This window comes from Trichinella spiralis, assembly GCF_000181795.1.
Source record: "Trichinella spiralis strain ISS 195 chromosome Unknown Scfld2, whole genome shotgun sequence".
Lineage (NCBI taxonomy): Eukaryota > Metazoa > Nematoda > Enoplea > Trichinellida > Trichinellidae > Trichinella > Trichinella spiralis.
This window is the reverse complement of record NW_003526941.1, coordinates 6707044-6730223: the sequence shown is the minus strand read 5'-3', so window position 1 is coordinate 6730223 and position 23180 is coordinate 6707044. Positions and strand designations below refer to the sequence as shown.

At 32.1% G+C, this 23180-nt stretch overlaps 3 protein-coding genes across 3 annotated transcripts; 2 read left to right on the top strand and 1 right to left on the bottom strand.

Moving 5' to 3' along the window:
• Nucleotides 1–2811: 2811 nt before the first annotated feature.
• Tsp_06089 (putative C2 domain protein) lies at nucleotides 2812–8472 on the bottom strand. The gene is made up of 7 exons (XM_003380337.1): nucleotides 8056–8472; nucleotides 6758–6794; nucleotides 4424–4551; nucleotides 4009–4137; nucleotides 3532–3652; nucleotides 3180–3453; nucleotides 2812–3073 (listed from the first exon to the last, which is right to left on the bottom strand). The coding sequence occupies exons 1-7, from the start codon at nucleotides 8470–8472 to the stop codon at nucleotides 2812–2814; spliced, it is 1368 nt and encodes a 455-aa protein (XP_003380385.1).
• An 8806-nt stretch (nucleotides 8473–17278) lies between these two features.
• Tsp_06090 (hypothetical protein) lies at nucleotides 17279–18621 on the top strand. Its single transcript, XM_003380336.1, has 3 exons — nucleotides 17279–17487; nucleotides 17743–17910; nucleotides 18564–18621. The coding sequence occupies exons 1-3, from the start codon at nucleotides 17279–17281 to the stop codon at nucleotides 18619–18621; spliced, it is 435 nt and encodes a 144-aa protein (XP_003380384.1).
• A 1597-nt stretch (nucleotides 18622–20218) lies between these two features.
• On the top strand, nucleotides 20219–21604 carry Tsp_06091 (spectrin beta chain). The gene is made up of 5 exons (XM_003380335.1): nucleotides 20219–20272; nucleotides 20489–20723; nucleotides 20863–20949; nucleotides 21019–21106; nucleotides 21529–21604. The coding sequence occupies exons 1-5, from the start codon at nucleotides 20219–20221 to the stop codon at nucleotides 21602–21604; spliced, it is 540 nt and encodes a 179-aa protein (XP_003380383.1).
• The last annotated feature ends 1576 nt before the right edge of the window (nucleotides 21605–23180 follow it).

Sequence of the window (23180 nt, the reverse complement as noted above, 5' to 3'; positions counted from 1 at the left end):
ACATTGAAAGTGGGCCCGTACTTAATTAATGCGCTCAGACAAAAGTCGTTGTCTACTGAGAATGTTTGAAATTATTTGATTATATATGTTATAATCAGTGTTAAGAGTATGTTCACATATTTGACTAAATTAGCTCAACTATAAGTGTGGCATTCAACAGCTTGGCTATTGTTACAATTGTTGAAAGAAAAATTTCATTACGATAATAGTATATTTTCCAATAGGGAACAAATTTGTTCAATCAAATCAGCGTGCGTTAACCAAGTCAATAATGCGCGGATATTAAATTTTCCGTTCAGCAACTATGCACTGCTTGCTGAGCAATATCGGTTCCGCCTTGTATAGTGACCCTAATCAAGTGAACTTTGTTTACTGACAAGCTCAACGCACATCCGGATAAAGGCATCCGAAGAGCACCTCACACGACTGGTTGCTTTTACATTTCACTTTACACAATTTACAACTAACTTTATAAAATTTTGAGTTGAAAGTTATTTTACACTGTTAACTTGCATGTCTTGAAATTAAGCAATGGGATGTATGAAAAAAATAAATAAAGTTAACAAATGAAAATTTCAAAATATTACGACTCATGAAAACAATTGCATACAACGATTTTGTTGCCTCAAAGCCCAAATACTGCATTATTTCCAATCTCAACCATACAACTATCTCCCTAGCTTAATTAAACTACGGAATAACTTCACCCTTTTGAAATATCACCACACCAGACCTACACAATAGGGACCCACGGTAACCACATATGTTTTTTGTTTCCCGTTCGGTTTCATTCGTCTTCATTCTTCTTCGAATCTATTGAAATGCCGAACATTAAATCAAATGCTTGCCTTAATACGCAGCAAAACTTAAAAATATGCTATTTTTAAAAATATTTTCTCAAAAATAACATATTATTGCTTTTCATTTACACGTGAAGTTCACAAAATAGAATCATTACAGACTCAACATCTATTTTTTATTTATTATAATTTGAAGTTATAACGATCAATCAAAAAAGAATGCTACTTCACTGAATAGGCGTCTTCATGTCGTTGAAGACCATCTCAACCACATCTCAGTAATATTATAAAAAATAACAATTAATATGCTCACTAATGTGAAAATTGAAAATACTTCACATATATCAGTCTCATTTATAACAGAGATGGCAATATAAAAGAACTATTTTGCAAAGCTTGTAAAGTGTTCATTATGTTGTATGTAAATTTTCGAAACTCAAGAAAATTGTATTACTTCGTTCTAATAGAAATTGCAGATTCATTGTATATTCTGAGCTTAGACATTGTATCAGTTGCAGAATAAGTAAAGCAAATGTAACTTACTAATAAGACAGCTGCCTTCCAGTTTTTCATCTTCATTTTGTATTCACGCTTCTCCAAATGCACATGAATTAATTTGAAGAAATAAAAAATAACAAACGAAAAGCAAAGTCGTTTTAAATATTATTCCATGATCATGATCGCAGTGAAAAAGCCACTGCACACGTACCTTCACACCGTACCCCAGCAATCATTGAAACTAAAGACACGTAAGCGTGAGCATCTCAATGGAATAAAAATTTGCATACATTTTCTGGTGAACAAGCCTCACTGTGTCTGCTTTTCAGTACCCTGAGTAAACAAAAATTTTCACGATTGTCAATCTAAAATCACAAAAAAAACAATATATGTTATGCAATTTTACAACAAATAATAACTATTATGCTATTTACCACCGCTAGTTATCATTGAAATGTTACAAAATAGTATATTAAATGAAGTTGTATATATGTTGAAAGTTGAGGATTGTAACGAGCTATAGCATCAAAGCAAACAAACGGCAAGGCCACGCACGAAAATTTGCATTTTATCGACTTGACGCCAATCTCAGTGGTCGAATAATTTTGACGTGACTTTAACTTTGGAACTAAATTCATAAGTTTAATTAATTTGATTTATTTTCGCTATCCAATGGTATGTAGATCTAAGCAGTAATGTGATCGTTTTATATTGCAAGCATGCATCCGTCGATGTGATTTGCCATTGACGGTTGTGAAAACTATGCTTGCTGAACTGAACGTAAAGAAAAACAGGCGTCGTACTAGTTTACTAGAAATTTCATGCAAATTTTAATGTATGATCTTGCTGTTTGAATTCAAGCATTGAACAATTTTAAAGGTTCGTACTTTGAAAATTGTATAAGGAATATTTCACATTAAAGCACTAAAAATAACTCGATATGTATGTAATTCTGAATTATTCTATTACATTTTTGAATGGGGCTATTTTGTTGTTACTGGTGAAATGATGAAAGCAGAACTAAAAGTCAACAATCTTCTCTGCCAATCAAATTGCCAAGCATTTCATTAATCATGAAATTAGAACTATTAATTCTATTTTGATTTTATTTACATTTATACCTCTTGAATGAATTCATAATTTAAATATAAACAACCTGAAAAATGCACATTACATGTATATGTATATATATATAGAATAAGGACAATTTTAATATTCAAAGATATTACCCGTAATTAAGGCATAATTTTATAAGAGTGAATACCCATTCAGGATTCACCAATTACATATATATTGTATATTTACATGTATCTGCATGTGTGTGCATGGAATTGATTTTTGAAACGTCATAATTTGCGTGAGAACGTCGACAGATCGACATGATCAAGCAAATAATTTGGATCGCGTTTCAACAGACGAGGCAATACCAGCTGCGCTTTTTTATTAACCATTATCCATTCACTGCTAGCATATTAAAATTTCACAGATGATTTTCCATGAACATCGGTCATGTTCAACGTCTGCCACTGAAAGTTTTCAAACGAAATCGCATAGACCTTCTTTCTTTCTTTTCTTTGGAAAAATTAGGCAGTCGGCAAAAATCTTCCGGTACATCCGGAAGCAATGAATGCCACATTCCATTTGTCAGTGATTCCTGAGAGCAGTTGCTTTCCTCGCTACTCTGAAGCACGCAACGTTCCCACTGTTCACGGCCCTCTTTCGTAACACTTTCCGATCCAATTATGCAACAGCCAAGCAAATCATCACTGCCAATTCTGCATTCAGAAATGCAAATTCAAAAAAAAAAGAATAATTAATAAATAACTACTATGGAAAGTTATAGAAGAATTTTATTTCCAAAAATAGCTTGCCAATGTTCACCTGTCCCAGTCCATTACTTTCACCAAAAAACTGGTGTCTCGAATTTGCTGACGTGGCAAGTCGAACGTTAAGTTTTCGTTGTATACGGGATGCAAATTGGCTCTTTTTATGGAAGTTTTCTTTTTTTTCACTCGTTTTCGCTGGTTCAGTTGAATAATTTTTACATACGGATCTGAAATAAGCATCGCCATTACAGAGCAATTATGATAAAAGTAATTAAACAAATCATATTTCAAAACAATAATAAATTCTTCAATAAACAAAAACAATATCACTGACAATCGATTTGCATAGGTGAATTGAAGTAAATAAATTTAAATTTGAAGCAGTGAAACTAACTGATTGCACACACCTGAAGCACCGGTGATGTCCATTGGACGAAGATTATAAGCTCTGGCAACGGTAAAATGCAATTTTTCATCATTCTTGTTAAAATTCAAATACAATAAAATATCCCCGTAGTCATCTTTCTTCTGAAATAAAAATTATTTGAAAATATTCAAACAAAAAACATAATATGTTTTTCAAAAGTGCATCCATTGTACGAGAAAAAAGGATAACTTTTGCCATTGCCATTATCTCTGTTCCACTGCGTGTAAAGATATAATGATATTTTACGTTCGAATTTATTAATTTTCATTATTAAATCAATTATAAAAATGTATTTAAAACATCTACAATTGATTTTCATTCCATTAGAGCAGTTGTAACTTTAGAATGAATTGTCAATTTCAAAGAAAGTTGTTCTAAAGAATAAAAGAAGAATGTGAAAAGCCGTTTCTCCAAATAACAGCTAAAAATAAATAACCGTTAACAAGAAGATACTTACATCATTGTCAACAACATGCATAGTGTACTCGGTCCAAGAGGATAAATCAGATTTTTCCAACAAATCACGCATAATAACGTTGCCAATAATGTCATGACGTTTGATCCGTTCATAGTCGTAAACTGTTAACTATAATGACGCCAATATTACAATCAAAATCTTGACCAATAATAATAGGAAACTCTCTGCAACAAAAACAGATCAATATAAAATAAAATATCACACATACAACTTCTTGAATAAATCTATGCAAATCACAAGAGTATACACAGTTTTGTAAAATAGGAACATTTCAATTTTTCAAAAATCGAGTAATAATTTATAAATAACATACTCATGAATAAACTAATTTAAACTTTTCAAACCATCATCCACACGGTGACAATGCACAGAAGAAAAAGCACAAACAAAATACCTGCAACATTCTGGAAGAAAGACCATCAATTGGCGCTTCGAATGAGAACACTTCGTTGAATTCAGCATTTTCGGTCTTTTTATGAATTCGACTGCGACAATAGTGGTGCCTCTCTTGCAGCAAATAAGCTTTAACGTACGGATTTGGTAAACGACCAGGATCCTAAAATGATCCATTCATTGTGTTATAACAATAATAATAATAATAATAAATAATAACAAGCGTAAAACATTTTTCTTGATGACAAAAAACAAGCAACCAACAGCAATACTGCTAATTTGTACGTTGCACATGAAAATGGGTGAAATGAAATAAAAAAGCATAACACCAATAAAATACAAATAAAAAGATTGCAAACTTATTTATTTAATTTTACATGTATATCAAAAGAACTTCCTGTTGTTTATTATGCCGTATCTATTTTTTAAACAAATGGCCAGTAAAATAAAAAATTATAATCAACAGATTATAAGATGCGATTAAGAAGTTAATAATTTGATAATATACTTTTGAAAAATTTGCAAATCACAAAGATTATTACTAGTCGCTTTGAACAATGCTTTACGTTATTGTGCCAAAAAGTCATAATCATAACAACAACAACAACAACAACAATAATGATGACAATAACAATGCTAATTTGAATATTGTTATAGTGTCCATTGAATTGGAAAGAAAACCTAGCTTGCGTCAGTGGATAAAAATCAATCGTTGGAAAAAGCTCAAAATAGCGAACAACTGCTTACTCATGGATTCACGCCCGTTTCCACAGCATGTTGCTGCTGTGTTGGAAATTGTTGAAATTTCATTCAAGTGTAATAACGATCACGAACAATGACAAAAAACAGCTAAACGTAAATATTCGAAAATTGCAAAAATAAAACAAGGAAGTTCAAGTACTTATGGCGAACAAAAATTTGAAAGCAAAACATACAACTGTATAAAATGTTGGTAAAGAGGAGAGAAAAAGATTTAATTGCAATTACGCAACTAACTCAATACGCCTACTTATAGTACTATTCTAAAAAAAGGCAATAAAAAATAAAATAAACCCTTAAATTGTTTATTCATCAATAATACAGAATTAATTTTCATATAATGATAACTGTTGGTTACCTTCTGAGTGGTAATAAATAGATGAATAGAATTAACAACGCTCAAAGAAATACTTTTTGATCACCGACTGCTTCATGAAGTGAAACAGTAAAAATAGTAGAAATAGTTCAATAGAAAATTTAAAAAGTAAAAATAGTTCAGCAAGAGTGGAATGCATTTATAAAAGAACTCCACCATTTGATCAAATCTTTACCACCAGTCCAATATATTTAACTACAAATGCTCTTAATAAACTATATATTAAAAGCAATGGCAACGCGCGTTTACAATTGGATAAAGGATGAGAGTTGCAAAAAAAACATCAGATAAACATTGTACATTTTTTTGCAAAGAAACATGCAGCAGTCAACATCTGTACTTTAAAATAAAATAAACGTACACATTTTAAACGTACCTTAATGGCAGAAATGAAAAGTTTTCTGTTCAACCTAGCTGGACTGCAAAAGTTAGCTACTGTACAAACAGTGCCAATGCAAAGAACAATTTAAATTAATACACAGCATTGAAAATGATGATAACCAATTAATTATCTGTCCACGTCTGCAAATACTTATTTCAATAAATAAAATAACGTAAACATGTAAACTGTAATAAATGTAATAACTTAATTTAAAAAACAATCTCCACTTGAAATTAACAAAAAAAAACACTAGTGGACTAATTGATTGATTGATTAGAAAATTAATTTCTCACAACAGAAAGCATGTTATTAGACAAAGTATAGGCATTTTCAAAAAAAAACTGCAGTTAAAAGCAAGAGAAAATAATAAATGGAATTCAAATATCAAAACGTCGTCATACGTCTGCAACTGCTGCATGCGAAAGCAGTTGAAAAAAGATGAGTTCAAAAAACAAATTTCTCGATGTAAATTGATTGTTTTCGAAATTCACTGAATAGCCAAACTAAAAACTGTTAAGCTGAAAAGCAAAAGCAAGTTGAACAAAAAATTTCATATTCTCAAACGCTGCTGCTGTTCACTGATTGATTCATCATCATCATTTCAAATATTCGCAACATTCCTATACCCATACACACAGCGTACTTGTATATCTATATTTGTATCCGCATAATGGGGAATGAAATGAAGAGTGTGCATGCTAATTTTTCCTCGCCTACTTCTGAAATATGTAAAACTAGAGCAAATCAATTACCTGAGCAAAATCATTAATTTTTTTTCTAAAAAACTTTTTAGTTAACAAAGAAAAAACCGAACTCACCAATTAACAACTGAAGAATAGAAAAATGAGCTGAACTCTGCAGTGAGTTTAATTATTCGTTAGTTGACAGATGATATTTACTACACTCACAAACGCTAACGCAAATATATAAAAATTCTCCTCTTTTTTTTAATACCTGCATGCCTTATCAATTTTTCTTCGTATTATGAGAAAAATTTTCACAGCTGCTGAGCAGCTTTATTTGTCATTCAATATTCTCACGAGTAACTAAAAAAAATTATCGAATGCATGTTGAAATAAATCATCTTATAAAAAATATGCAATCTTTTAAAAAATTAAACTAAAACAGACAATTATTTTAATGTGATTATTAGAAATGTTGCTCAGAAATGGAAAATAATTCTGTCGAGGAAAGAGAATTCGCAATAGCCGCCCCTCTAATATGGTCGTCAAGCGAAAGAAGATAATCCATTCCCGACGAACGTTTTTGTTATCACTACGATTAGGCAGGCGTTTTCAAACATGTCCATCCGATAAATTGCCAAACGGCTTTAGCTTGAGCACGTCCGAATAATGAAGCAAGTTGAGCAAGTTGCGAAACCGTTGATACATTTGCAAAGCTAATGGAACCGTTGTGCAACGCATCGATAAAAATTCATTTGTCCAACAATAAAATTGTAACAGTAAAAGATGCCTTGCGGCAGCAGCAGCAACAAATTTGCGTGGCCGAAAAGAAAAGCATCATCACATTATTGGGCACGTTAACTTAACTGAATTTTATTCTATAATAAAATAGCATTCGAATTGGACAATTGCTTCCTCTTTCTGCATCAATCGCTAGTTTAATGAAGCTGATAGAACAATGAAACCAAAAACAAAACAAAACAACTATAATAATATTAAAAAAAAGCTACACAACAAGAACATCATCAAGAAGAACAACTTCATACAGCTCAATTCAATAAGTTAGTAGTCCCTGAAGAATGCTTAAACCGACTTTATGACAGGTTAAATTCTATACTATACTCTACTTGGTTTTTGCTCTGCTTTCAAATTAACCGCTAAACAAACATGCTCGATCAACAATGCTGTGTGCTTAATTTCACTCAAAGCACGTTCAAATCAATAGCTACATCGTGTCAAATTGTACAATGAAAAATTCACGAATATGACGATAGCTAAAAATTAACAACACAACCTTACTTTGAACTTCTACTACTGTATCGAGATATCTACGAGCGGTTGAATTATTATTACTTTTGTTGGTCAACTAACTATTTACAAACTACATCCAATTATTTACATAATTCAAAGATAGATAAAATAAATATAATTACGTTCGTTTTCAGATTTTGCGCTCGAATCAAGTGGACCATGAGCATGCGATGAATGTAATCGTAACGTAATGCAAAAGTTACTTGACCACGGGTACGTTCTTTCTTGTAGCACAGGTCGTAATGAAGCACCGATCGACGTTCGGCTTCGTCAGCCAACGGGTCGAGCAGGCACATCGAAGTCTGTGATACAGTCGATGACTGTAAGCCACGATGTTCATTAGCCGCACCTGACACCGTACGGATGCTGGCCGCCAGCGATTGTTCATCACAAGACAAAGCATCAATCGAACTAGCCGGCACAAATCCATTCCCTTCTGATTTGACAAATTCTATTTGCTTAACTTCACTATCCGATGTGTCCAAATCTTCTCCAGATATGAACACTGTCGGCAGTCCGGGCGACATCAAAGCAGTCATTATTATCACACCATAAGCTTCTCAACTTTGCTAAAAATAACATTAATAATGAAACCAAATAAAAAGCAACAACAACAACTAAATAAACAACAGAACAATAATCATATAGCACTGAAAACGAAAGAATATTCATTTCCTGTGTGAAACGGGGCTGCCAGCGACGGTCAGTGCCGTGCTGCTATGGAATATAACAAACAGCGCCACCTAGTAGAAGTAGCTAACCAAGCCTACAAGCGCCAATCAGAACCGAACAAATCAACCAAAATTGTTGAACAAAATTTACATCGGATACGACATAGCATCAAAAGGAAGAAAATTTGTTTTGAAAATTCTGTCAGAACAACAATCACCAGCTAATAGCTAAGCTGTATAATACACATACACACACACACGGAGAGGGAGAGAGAGAGAGAGAAAGAAGCCGAACAACAAAGAACAAATTTAAGCGCTGTTATGGATAATGGTATTGAAATGCGAGGCAAAATTCAATGGAAATAGACTTTGATTGATAACCTATATTGTTGCTTGTCAAACAAAGGCACATCCCAGAATTTGCTAGTGCAACACTGGATTTGAGGTGAGTGTCAAAAAATGCCCCCTCCCCATCATTGGGAAACAACAAGCTTCTTGCTTTCACTATGACAAGTTTCGGCAAATCAACAATGCCAGTCAAAATAAATATACTTCTTCTAAAGTGATAAATTACGCAAAGAAATGAAAAAAATGATTTGAAGGAAATAATTATAACAACAACAATAATATTTAATTATAACATCAATGCTTTCAACTGAAAATGAAAATATTTCTGACATGCAAGAATTTCTGTTCAAATTTGTCACAGAAATATGACAACTAAAAGCTGAAACATTGATCATACAAATTCCAAAAAGATATCATTATCATTATTATTACTGAATTCATAATTTGTTAAAAAGATTATGATAAAAGCAACATGACTATTCTTTGTAAACTGATTGATAATCGAATAAGAAAGTAGATGATGAAAGACTGATTTTCAGTAAGTACTGTTTTTCATCATATACATATAACAGCATATATACATATATATTATAACACAGCTGATGGCGTAATTATTATTCCTATGACGCACGCAAAACTCAACTACATCTCAGCTCACGCGCACAAACAACAAAACAATGACGCTAACTGACAACTTCATATTTTGATAACAATTCAAAGCAAAACATTTTTCATCCAACAAATAATAACAATTGCCAAAAAGTAATAAATTTATTATTATTACCAAATTATCACATCAAATGAAATAAAAACCAAATAAAGCAAACAGACAGCACTAAATTGAAAACTGTATTTGTTTCTTGGTCATATAATTTTAATAATTAATAAATTATTTTAAAAAATTAAAAAAAAAACAAAAAAAGATACTTAACAATAATAATAATCGAACAATTTAATTTTTCTTGCTCATTAGCAAATAATGTAAATGTTGCATTGAAAAGAAAAAACTGCTTTCCCCACAGACCAAGAACAATGGAAAAAGATAGAATTTGTTTCAAATATTCAAATAAAAATAAATCTACATTAGAAATTATTGATTTCAATAAACAAGCATAATGCTTTCTTTGAAACAAGAATGAAATAATACAAGAAAAATATAAAAGTTAATGCTTAAAATAAGCGAAATCAAATGCGGTGGAATAAAGTGAATATAAAAGAACAAATTAAATCGACTGCTAAAAGAATAAATATAATCACAAAAACATTTCCTCTAATCTGAGAAGTCAACAATTGAAAAAAGCATAACAAACAATAAGAAGAAAGAAAGTTTTTACAAAATTTTACATCAAATATTCGATAAAAAAACAAATACTAATTCACATATTGAGAAATATTTGTCAGTATGATTTGTGATAAGAAGCTAAATTTATTTAAAGTACACACACACACACACACACACACACACACACACACACACACACACACACACACACACACACACACACACACACACACACATACCATGTACTACTACTAGTAGTAGTAGTAGTGATAGTACAGAAGTATTCAAAATTTCTAAAACTGAAAAAAGCTAACATATGATATAATGCTTATTACACTGAATAAATAAATAACTAAAAATGTTGTTAATGTTGAAATGATTTCTGTTAGCAAAATGATCAAATTATCATAGAAAGAAACAATACAATAAGCAACCGTCAATAAGTCATTTTGTGCTGCATGTCATTAAACATTTCAACTCATCCTAGTATAATAAATATGCATAAGTGGGTGTGTGTAACATTTGAAATTTAAAAAATTTAATAGAAAAAGAAAGAGAAAAGATTGATTATCAAATGATAGCCTGACACGATGATGATGATAACCATGTAACACAAAACAGTAGCTATGATGTTCCAATAATCGACCAATGGAGGAGGGGGGTCTGTGAAAATTGACGTGGATTAAAGACAAAGAAAAAAAGAGTGAAGGAGAATGGGGGGGGGGGTTAAAGAAGAGAAAATAAATTAATAACTGTTAACATTACTTTTATATGCTGACCATTAATGATTGGTGCTGATTGATTTGAAACAAGCTGTACATCGTGTCAGGTGATGGATCAGCGGCACCAAAAGTTGCAGATGCACAGATGTTTAAGTTTAAAAGTGGAAAAAATCTTCATCGCAGCTGCTACTGCTGCTTCGAAGACACGCCTCCCGTAACTGGCGGCTGTGCTGTTTGAAAATTTGCTCGCAAAACGTTGGTTGAAAGCTTCAGGCACCTACCTGCCTGCTCGCTTATTTCCACCATGTCCAGTTAGTTATTAAGGGATAAACAGAAATAATAAAATTAAAAGATTAAAAGAAAGCAGAAACAAAACAAAAATCACATGGACCTGCCCGAAGGTGATACAGCTTTTCCGATAAGCTTCAACAAAAAAGCACAGCAAGATATCGAGCTTCCATTTTACTAATTGCCCAACACCCTTTCCCCAGATAGACTAATCAATAATTAAAAGCTCACTCTTGAATTAACATTAAGCTCATCGACATTTTCTTTTCTCACACATTTTTTTGCTGAATCAAATGCAGAAAAGGAAAGATTTTCAAATTTGTCCTTTGTCTAACATAATGCAAATATGAAAATATAAAAATGCAAATTATAAAAGGATAATTTCGCGATATAAATTGTCCCACCACATGTGCTGCTGATTGTAAACTGTGATGCGATCACCTATCGTTGCTGAAGTTATTTCAATCACAAATGTATCGCAAATTAGAAAAAAATAAAAATAATATAATTTAATAAAATTATAAAGACAAATGATAAAAGAATTGTTTTATTGCACAAAAAATCTGATGTCAATTTGTCATTAACACAACACCAGTGAGTTCGTGGTGATCATCATGAACAAGGAAGAACGCTTCTTGATGGATATTTTATAGCGAGTAAAAAGAAATTACGCACTTCTATTTAATTACAAAAGTATCCCGCAGTGGTGAAATAGGAACTTAATATAAACCTGTGCTCTCTGTCTGGGGATTTTAAGCAAGACGTCAACGTATTATTAATCAAAAGCTAATACTTTCCCACGACATAATAATGTTGGTCCCTGTTGCCGTTGTTAGCGAAAGTTCAGCGAAAATCACTGAATTAAAAACGTAATGCAAAACGTAAATTCGAATAATAAAAATTATAATTTTTTTTTATAAGAAAACTTTAAAATTTGGAACAGGAACATCCAAAATCAACATGCATGAACAAACACGAGCAGAAATTTTCCGCAAATGAACACACGCAAAGCGTAACAAGCTAATGCAACTGAACAAGCCACCAAAATTGAATCGACCAATAAAGCCGCACTGCTGCTTTCCAGCAGAAAAGCACATTAATCATAAACCGAAACGTCAAATTAAATAATTACTCAAACCGCCGCTACCTTTCAAAAGATATGTTTGGAAAACGTAATATGAAAATCAGTGCAACAGCAACAGCTTATCATCGTGATCAAATTGAAATTACTACGTGCATTATTGGAGCAGCAAATTAATATCGTACACTTTAAAAGGCATCTTTGCAGATTCTGTTTGAACAATGAAATGCACCAATACGTCTCGATTCAGTTGAATAATTTTCTGATAAGTTTAAAAGAGACGTGCTTTCCCGATACACCAATACTCTCCTCCGTCAAATACACACACATAATACATGTGATGTTTCATCTTATCAACATAAAGTAAAATAAAAAATTCAGCAAACTATTTCATTCCATATTTGTAAAAAATATCTAACTTTGACCATTTTTACGACAATACTGAAAAAGGAATAAAACGGATGATATCAAGTAAGTTATGCTAAGTTTATCAATTTTACAATAAAAAAGAAAAATTTACCATTAATAATAACAAAATCACAAAAATTACAAGTAAAAAACAAAATACATCAATTTGTGGTAAAATTAATAAACAGATAAGATTTTACATACGTGCAATTAAACGATTACTAGAGCAAAAATATAAACAATCGGGATATGCTAATTAATTAATTAACTGAAAAAGCAAATTTCAATATTTGAAATTGAATAAGACATGAAAGTGTTTGGGGAGGGGTGAAAATCACAACACCGGTGCCAAAGGGGGAGGGGGGGGGGGAAAGTTGGCTTGCTCTTCTCAAAAGAATGGGCATACAAATGTCGATTGGACGATAATTAAACACAACTCCTTTCGTGTAGTCTGATTAATGATTAATTAATGCCAAGTAGAGCGGTGGTGAAATTAGCCGTGAAAATGAAAATAATCGACCAATTTTTGAAAAGGCCATCTCCACAGGTTCCCGCTACATCCCCTCTGACGTGCAGTCTAAGCCGGGAAAATTATGTTCGCCTTGCAAAATGTTGACGTTCCAGTAGATTGTGTGTATTAAGCAGTGTCGCAAAGAAACTGACATGTCGATTGCAATGGCAAGGCTACAATGAACGAACAACGTTGAGTTGGAGAAAGCGCGTTGTTGCTGGGGCTTTGTTCAGTTTTGGCAAGATTACAGACAAAGCTTAACTGTCCCAAAAGGCGCAATTTCAAATTAATAACCTTGACTGAAAAGTTGCCCAGTATTAAAACTTTCCACGTGAAAAACATGCAAATTCTACCGTTCATTTATGCACAGTTTCACCAGCAGTTGGTTAGGCTAGTTACTTAGTTAGTTCACAATACACATCATACAATACATCACCAGCACCAGCAGCAGCAACAATAATAATAATAATATGCTGAAATTGAAATTACATCAATCCAATCCGTCAAATGCTAACATATAATATAAATAAATAAACAAGTAGTGACTCGGAGAAAATGAAAAATTAATTAATTGTTGTTAAAAAGAGCAGCACTGAAGCAAGAAATCAAAAGGAAATCATTCGTCTAATGAGCTGGTTAATATGGTAAAGCTGTCAAAAAAGAATAATAAAATAAAAATAAAATAAGAATGCACAGCTCATTCATTGTATGTGTACTTCAGACAGACATAAAATTTTTCCTTGTTTTTCGATCTCATCTCGTGGAAATAATAAAGTTCAATAATATTTATCATTAAAAAAAGAAGAATCTTTAATTATCGTATTCACTTTTCAATTTATTTGCAATAATATATTTAAAAAAAACGTTCGCTTTTGAAGAAGCTCGGTTCAGATGCAAATAAAAAACTTGCTTCATTTTTTTTATCTTGCCTAAGTCTAGTTGGAATATATTCAACGCTGCAGGCATGTATGTGTATGTGTATGTATACGTGTGTGTGTGAATGGCATCACTTGATCACATTTTCAACTAGCACAGTCAGAGAATTCCGTTACTACGGGCTTTTCTCATTTGACGCAAACATCGATAACGCTTTTAACCACTCAGAGAGTTATAAATATAAAAGAGAAAAAATAATAACAGATAAAAAAACAGAGAAATATGGAGAAAAAGAGAAAGAGAGGGAAGTTTACATGAACTCGCATACACCACATACATATAAATGCATACATACATGCACAAGTTTCCATAGAAACTTCCTTCATTTTTATAGAAACTTGCTATTTTGCTAATAAGCAAATTTTCAGTCAATAATGCATCAGAAAGCATCAATAAAGATAAAACTGTTATTAATTTATTATCATCTGAACAAGAAACTGCATGAAAAAGATTTATTAAGAAAACATTTTAATATTTTGCAAAAGTGCTAATGCAAGAATATTTGAAAAATCTTCAAAACAACCTATCACTAACCTATACTAAAAAAATAAATACAAATGTTTGGGAAAAGTTCAACAATACACATAACACTGGTAAAGTATATTATCTTAATCTTAATTTGTCGACGCTAACAACATCAAATCCCAAACTTGCCAGGACAATCGATAAAATTCCCAACTTCTTCGAACAGTTCAACTGCCACAGATAACAACAACAGAACTGTGTGAACGTAGAAATGCAGTCAAGCATATCAAGCTTTAAAAGCACTAGTTACCACCTGAAAACAATATCCTCTCCTTCAAATGCTCATTAAATAAATATCAGTTCATTCAACATTGCATCCTCAGCTCATTTCAACAGCATCGTCCATCACCTCTTTCTAAACCACCTTTCAAGCACTGCAAAATTATCATTTGTAAATATATTTAATAAATAAGGCGATTAGTTCTGTGCTTCGAAATGCAGATATTATTTAGCTATTCTATAAAGTATACGTACATATTCTGCATGTATTTGTACTCTACAGAAGATATCTATTCACACACACATATATATATATGAAAAATGACATTCTTACCACACATTATTAGATTATTTACATCAATGAAATGAAGCAGCTTAGCTTCAGTGATGAAAGTAAATAAAGTATTTGATTTTTATTACAGTACATTCACAATACGAATATGTATGTTCCCCACTGCAAAATATCACTTAACGTATCAAAATCTACCACACATCCAATAATAGTTAATTAATTGTTACCAAAAAAAATAACTGAAGAACGTATCCCATGTCTAATGAATCAGTACATAGGAAAGAAGAGAAGAGTAGAGAAAATGCTAGATAAAAGCAAGTTACACTGAAAATGATTTTTTGAAAAAGTAGCAAAATCAGAGTTTATTAAAATCAAAAGTTTCACTTCAAGCCGACAGCTCAGAACAGCTTGTCGTCATTTCAGCGTGAACAATTTAAGCGTAACCTGGACATCATGTTGCTGTTGTAAGGAATATCATCATTGGTTTCAGCCAAGGCGCAACCCAGCGTGTACAATATTGATTCTTTTTCTCAAATTATAATTCGAGAAATGTCAAAATTTTTTCGATTTAAAATTTTCTCAACAGCTGAAATCATTTTCAAACAACTTTCATTTGTCAAATATTATTTGTAAACAATTTATATTGTAAAATAATAAGCTAAAAGCTTTGTCAGAAACTTCATCAACCAACAAAAAAAGAAAAGATAAAAATACAAATTCAAAAGAAAACTTCTTTTTTAAAAAATATTTCACAATGTCATTTTAAAACAAATCATTTTCGTTCGTATGCAAAACTATACCGAACCAAGTATAACAATAACCTAGCATAAACAAAACAAGCAAAACTTATTTATTATTAACAACGATCTTTATCTACAGAGATATATCTACAGATATATCTATATCTATTTATCTATATATAACTAACTGCCCAAAGTAAAAGTAGATACAATTTATACAATTGTCTACGCATAATAATCGTGAAAATGCTAACAAAACTAAATGCTAACTGCAACGTTTGCAAATATTGGAATGCGCTTTGCGAAACAAAAATTATCATATCATAGCATAATCATAATCACAGATATAGACGGCTTGATGATAGTAGAGCTGTGAAACTAACTTTAAGAATGCTTTCAATAAACAGTATTCTTCAATAGAACTATTCGATACTTAAAAATACTTCATAAATTATTAAAAAATTACTGAAAGCAGGTGAGATTAAGCAAAACAATATAGAAATCGAAATTTGCAAGCGACAGGATGACAATGCTGGTCCCGATTAACAATGAAACCAAAACTAAAAGATCTGAAATGCGAAGAAAGTTATTTGAAAATGGACATTTATCAAATAATAACTTCATTTTTCAATGCGTGTAAATAATAAAAGTACATGCATCAATTATACACACTTATTAGATATTATTTCTCTTTTGCAGTGTTGTAATTAATGTATTTTAAACGTAAATTCAATAAATTACGCCATTTTTTCATTCAGTTTAAAATATTATTGGAATTATTTGAAGTTAATTTCGCAAAGCAAATTTAGAAAAGTTGAAAGGAAATGCACCACAATATGCTAATGTTTTGAGGAAAAAAATAATATTAAATTTAAAACTCGACTACGTACGTAAAGTGGACATATATTACAACAAAATTACAATTCCACAAAGAATAAATACATGCAAGGAAGGAAGATATTTAAATTCCACGGAAATGCAAATCTTAACATTTCTTCGTGGAACAGCTGTTTAAAATAATGTTAACTGATCAAACGTGCGCCAAACATGCATTGTACTTTGCCCAAAGTTAGACAGTTGAAAATTACAGAAACTTTTCTGTCCAAAAACAACAAAAAGGCAATACATAAGATGTGGAAAATCAATTTCATAAATTTCTGACAATTAAATAGCAATATTTTCTCCAGAAATGTGGATATTCACTGATGATTGTGAATGGGCAAGCTTGAAAGTGAATTTAAGTGCCACCAATTGCACGGAGGACAGACAAGCACAAACAACAGTAAAAATAAAAAGTCACTGACACAGTAGCCGAAGATGAGATGCTTAAAGTTGTGATTAAGAAGAATATAAACCAATCCGGTTGGTCAATATTGCACGCCTTTTCTGTTGTTGCAATGAAATTGTACATCAATTTTGGCATTGTTGGCACAAAATTGCCGTCCCGAATACAAATATTTAAGGTAAACTGGGCCGACGCCAATTGCAAGCATTTCGCTCACATTAGCTGCCATCTGCAGTGCAAACTATTGTTCAAATGCAGCTTCTCAGCATAACCCAGATAGAAATTTGAACAATAACAACAACAATCAAACAAAATATTAGCAAAATGAAAAAAATTTCCTTTCAATTTGCAAATAAGAGGATGAACGTGAAAATAAATAAATAAAATCGTGAATAATTCGGTCGTTGTGATTGGAATAATTTTCTTTTCAGGATCAGAAAAGAAAAAAATTATTTTCACCGCAATTCTTTTGCTCTTTTTCCATAGTATAATGATTTGCAGGTTCGTTGGGCAAAGACCTGCCGACTTACTACTCGACAGGTTTGAGGAGAACATCTGCCGCTGGCAAGAGCGGCCAATCGTTTGCCAACTTCAAAAAGTTGTCAGGCGGTATTGCAGCCAGCTTATGTTTATTTCTATTCTTTGCAAAAGTGCGCGTCATCCGGCGTTGTTCATCGTCACCATCAGCAACCTCATCATCATCTGCCTCTGCTGCTGTCCTTAACGTACGCGCGCCAAAAAGTGCCGTGATTTCGAAGCCAAATCGACTTTTCTGCTCAACAAGCTTGCTTTTCAATAAGACCTACCCATCACCCGACCAATTATGCTATACTACGGCGACACCAATTATGACTACATGCAACAAGAAGAGGAATGGGATCGTGAAGGTCTTCTCGATCCGGCTTGGGAGAAGCAACAGAAAAAGGTATTGAAAATTTTTCAATTTTTGAAATACTTCTTCTTTATCAACGCACAACAAAAAAAACAATCATATTAAAAAATCTATGTACTGTGCTCTAGTATAAATTGAAGAAAAATTGATATTAATAATAGTAATAATAATGATAAATTGTCGACTGGATGTAAACATTATCTCTATCCACACACGTAAATTATTCATACATTTATTTCGTTTATAAAGATTTCTTTTTTTGTTTCTCGTGCCATTGAGCTTGTTGAAATATTTTTCAATACAAATATTTCCGTTGGATATAATTTGTGAAATGCAGAGTTACCAGATATTCAATTCAAACTTATCAAACAAAACAAACCTCATAATCGTATTATTTTCATTTCTTGTCATATTATCAGTTGATTTGCAGAAGCTTAACTAAGCAACGTAGCGCCTGCGTAGTAAACACCGGCAAGCATTCCAAGTAGAATAGAATTACTGGAGATTCTGTGAATGGACAAATGGAAACAATCTATATTAAATAGGCATGTGCAAAGAACGTTTCGAAATGACACCAGTAGCAACAGTAACCTCTGTATAGATACATATATATGTATGTATGTATGTATGTTGTGCACGCATCGATGATGCATTCTTTGGACAGTTTTTCTAATCACGCAAATTTAATTCAGTCGGCAAGATTAAGCTGTAGGCGCCAAATTGAAAACTTCATTGAATAAAAACTAACAACTGCTGCAATTTGCTTGAAAATAGCAACTGCTACGCTTGAAAACAATGAACACACACACACACAAACATGATTCACTCATACATAGCACGGCCGCTACCAACTCAACTGCTTAACGCTTAATCGTCGCCATTAGCTCGCCGCCAGCTGGCAACTGCATCCAACTTATACTAAGGTTTTTATTTAAAATAAATAGAAAAAAAACAGATTTTCAATCTGCAGCAAATATGCAATATTAGCATATTTAAATTTGTATCAAATTTGAATTTGAATCTAGACAAGTACAACTGGGTATAATATAAATTCTGAAGAATCCCAAAATGTTGCTCAATATGCTCAATCTATGCACAGTTTTGCATGTTCGTAAATTTAATTTAAAATCAACGTCAATGAAAATTTTAATAAATCATTTGTGACCTGCTAATACTCGAAATATGATTATCAACACAAAAGTCAACGGCAGAACAGTTTCAATTGCGCATATTATCTTTGCACTCGTAGGCAATAATTCTTTGCCACTGTCTAGTGAACAAACAAACAAACCAAAATTCGTGCTTGACTGATGTAAAGCGCAAACTGAAGAGTCAATGAATATATATATACATATATGCATCAGTGAATTTTCATAATATTAAAATGTTTTTTTTCTATTACTTATTTCTTTAAACTTTTCAGTTGGGCTATTTTAAAAGAGTCAACAAGAAATGCACGAAAACAATTTCAAATTGAAGTCAAAATGGGCGGGCTCATCTAATGTCAAATAAACGTTCCATCGCTCTTTCTTGAAGCATTTCTGCTCTACACGGCCTTGAGTATTCATTGTGAAGCAAAAAAAGCAAGCAGAAAAACAATTATACTAATTCTACTAATTTCGCACTGCTTGCTTCATACAAGTGTGTAAATCTGTTTTCATACTGATGTTGAAAATAAATAAATAAATAAACAAATAAAACAAATCAAATTATAGTAGCCAATAAAAAGAATCAGAGAAAGGTGAAATGGAAAGTGGCTTTTAAAAGCAGAGATGAGACGAGTTCCGATGAGCAAATAAACAACATTCTCTACTTTCTTTTCTTTGGTCTGTAAGCTGTTTTTCATGCATCCTCTCCTCTTATTCTTGTCTCTCCTACCCGTCAGCATCTCCATCACAAACTTGTTACTTACTATATTACATGTTGAACAATCTCTGCAGAATGCGTGCAAAGTGTATCCATTTTTTTTCGTTTAAAATAATTTGATCAAGAAAATAAATAATCTCAAATGCACGGGGCTTTTCAATCAACAACAACAACAACAACATTGCTCAAATCACATTCAAATGCATTTTTCAACGTAAAATGACTGCTGCACTACTGTATATTCATTGTTTGTGTATTGTAATGCATGGGATTGTGAGATAAAAGTGAGATCAATAATAGTTCAAATATCGACTACAGAAAATGAAAAAAAAATAAATGAATGAACCGTAAATATATCATATAATAATAACTTCGTTCCGTACAGAGGAAGAAGATTTGGATAACTATTTTTTAAACGAAAACTTATTTGAAGAATACATTTTGTTCGTTGGAATTTATTCGATTTTGTTGAAAGAAGCACAATTTCAGACATTCACTGCATGGTGCAATTCCCATCTTCGTAAAGCGGATACAATGATAGAAAATATTGAAGAGGATTTTCGAAATGGCCTGAAATTAATGTTGCTACTTGAAGTGATTTCTGGTGAAGAATTGCCGAGGCCAGATCGAGGGAAAATGCGCTTTCACAAAATTGCCAACGTCAACAAAGCGCTAGCTTTCATTGAAAGCAAAGGCGTCAAGTTGGTTTCGATCGGTGCCGAAGGTACTTTACATAATATACGACAGAGAAACACGCACGTACACAATTTGTGTGTTTTAAAAAAATATACAATATACATAGAAAAATATTCGACATAGTAAGAGATCGATTTGACGAGCCAAGAAATATATTCTTTTTTCAGAGATTGTAGATGGAAACGTGAAAATGACCCTCGGTCTTATTTGGTCTATCATTCTACGTTTCGCTATCCAAGATATCACCATCGAAGGTATGGGGAGAGTATTTTTTTTTCAAATTGTTTTGCAAACCTCTAACATATTGCATGGAACATTTCAAGAATTATCCGCCAAAGAAGGCCTACTGCTGTGGTGTCAAAGAAAGACTGCACCTTACAGAAATGTCAACGTGCAAAATTTCCACACAAGGTAAGTATGTATAGAAGACGTATGTTCAATTTCAAATGTAGGCTCTAATTGGTAACTCTTTCAATTTTCTTTCCCCGCATTATTCAAAATGTAAAGAAAAAATAGAAAAAACAAGAAAAAGCAGGTTGTATATTCGTAAATTGTAAATGAATACAAAGAGAATAGATAGATGCTAGGTAGATGATGCCTGCTTTGAGAAAATTTAAGACAACAGAAGTTTGCTCTCTGTTTTGGAAAATAGCATTTTTACATTATCAGATATTTGGTGGATAAATTTTTTTTCACAAATCACTTTCCAAATGTACGACATGAATCTACTACCTATACAGTGCAATAACACATTCAGTGAACGGTGAGAATCGTATAATTGACAATGAAATATACAGTTGGCTTTTCCTCCTTTCTCTCTTTCCGTTTTGCAGAATCAACTGCAACCATAAATTAATTATCAATCTCCATCATCTCAACTGTAAAGGGTGCAATGGAAAGGTTAAATAATAAAAAGCGCAAAACATATATATCTAGCTTTTCTTAATCGACTTAAATTCCATTTGTTCTTCGTCATTTTCTACTCTGCAATAATGAAATCTTAAAATCCTAATAAAATTAATTATATAAATAAAATTTTGAACAAAAATACCAATTTCAAAATTGAATTACGTTAATTCTATATTGTGTGCAATGGAAACAGAAAAAGAGAAAAATAAGATGAATTATTTAAGATGCAGCAACAATGAAAAAGCATCGTTGCAAATCAAGGTGAATAAATATGAATGCAAATTTTTCTTCATAGCTCCTCAATCTTGTAGAAAATCTCGTTCTTCCAAATTTTTTCCGTTTTCCTAATATTGTATAGGAATTGTGATGATGAACATTGACAACAAAATGGAAAAAATTCCAATTTCAAATTTCAGGCTTTTGTTGTTGTTGTTGTGTTGCTCACAATCAATTTTTAACGTATCAAACGAGCAATTTTACAGAATATTGTTGACTTCCTTGTAAAATGATAGAAACTGGTCGTTGAACAATTTTTCACTTTAAGCAACTTTTGACAACAACAGCTGACCTTAGTTAGGTTTGTTGGGTAAGAAAATAGCCAGTAGATATATACGTACAGTATAAATACAGGTGAACAGAGTGTAAAAGAACAACAAATGAAAATAGACCATTTTGCATTATTTTGTACTTTACAGTAGTAGTAGAGGAGGAACATTTCTGCCGCAAGGAAAAACCTTCAACTCTACAAAACTTCAATGCCAACTTAATTTTTCATAATTTCATTTCTTGAAAAAAAACTGCCAATTTCCACTAAATGTTCAATTCGATTCCATTCTCTCAGTATTGTTGGTTTATTATGAGCACGTAACACGTGTAAAAATTATGGAAATCGTTATATAAATAGAGAAAATATTTTTATTGATTCATCATCACGCGACACGATTATTAAGAAGAGTAGAAGACAGTTTTTAAGAGGCTCTTCTTCGTAAACTTATGAAAGTTATTGAATAATTTCATTTTCGTTCTGATTGGTCAACGGGAAAAGGAAAATGTCGACTATGAGGTGGGTGGGTGTTGAAAGAGAATAAGAGGCTCGGACTCGTTGTGCTACAATTCGCACTATTTTTGGTCAAACGGAAGTGACAATGTCGTCATTTGTAGTGGTCGGGATTTCGATTGAGAAATTTGAAAACATTCAAAATCACTCGACAACGTTTTCACTTTTGTCCAATTGAACAGCTTCAAATCTGTGCAATGAACAACAATTAAAGAAAAATTGCATGCTAATTTGATGAGCAAATGCAAAATTGGGCCAACTACAAACAACTATTCGGACTTGCCAAAAATTCGCGCGCTTGCATAAAAGCAGCATTGTCTTCGTCTTTTCCTTCTATTCCTATTTTCTGAACTGAACTGAACACAAATGGATTTACTCTTTTTTTTAAAAATATTATTCATCGTATAATACGGAAAACATTACACAACAAGAACCGAACTAAGCATTCCAAAAGTTGAATAATCAACTCATCATTTTGAATGTAAAATTGAAATTATTTTTCACTGTAACAATTAGCAA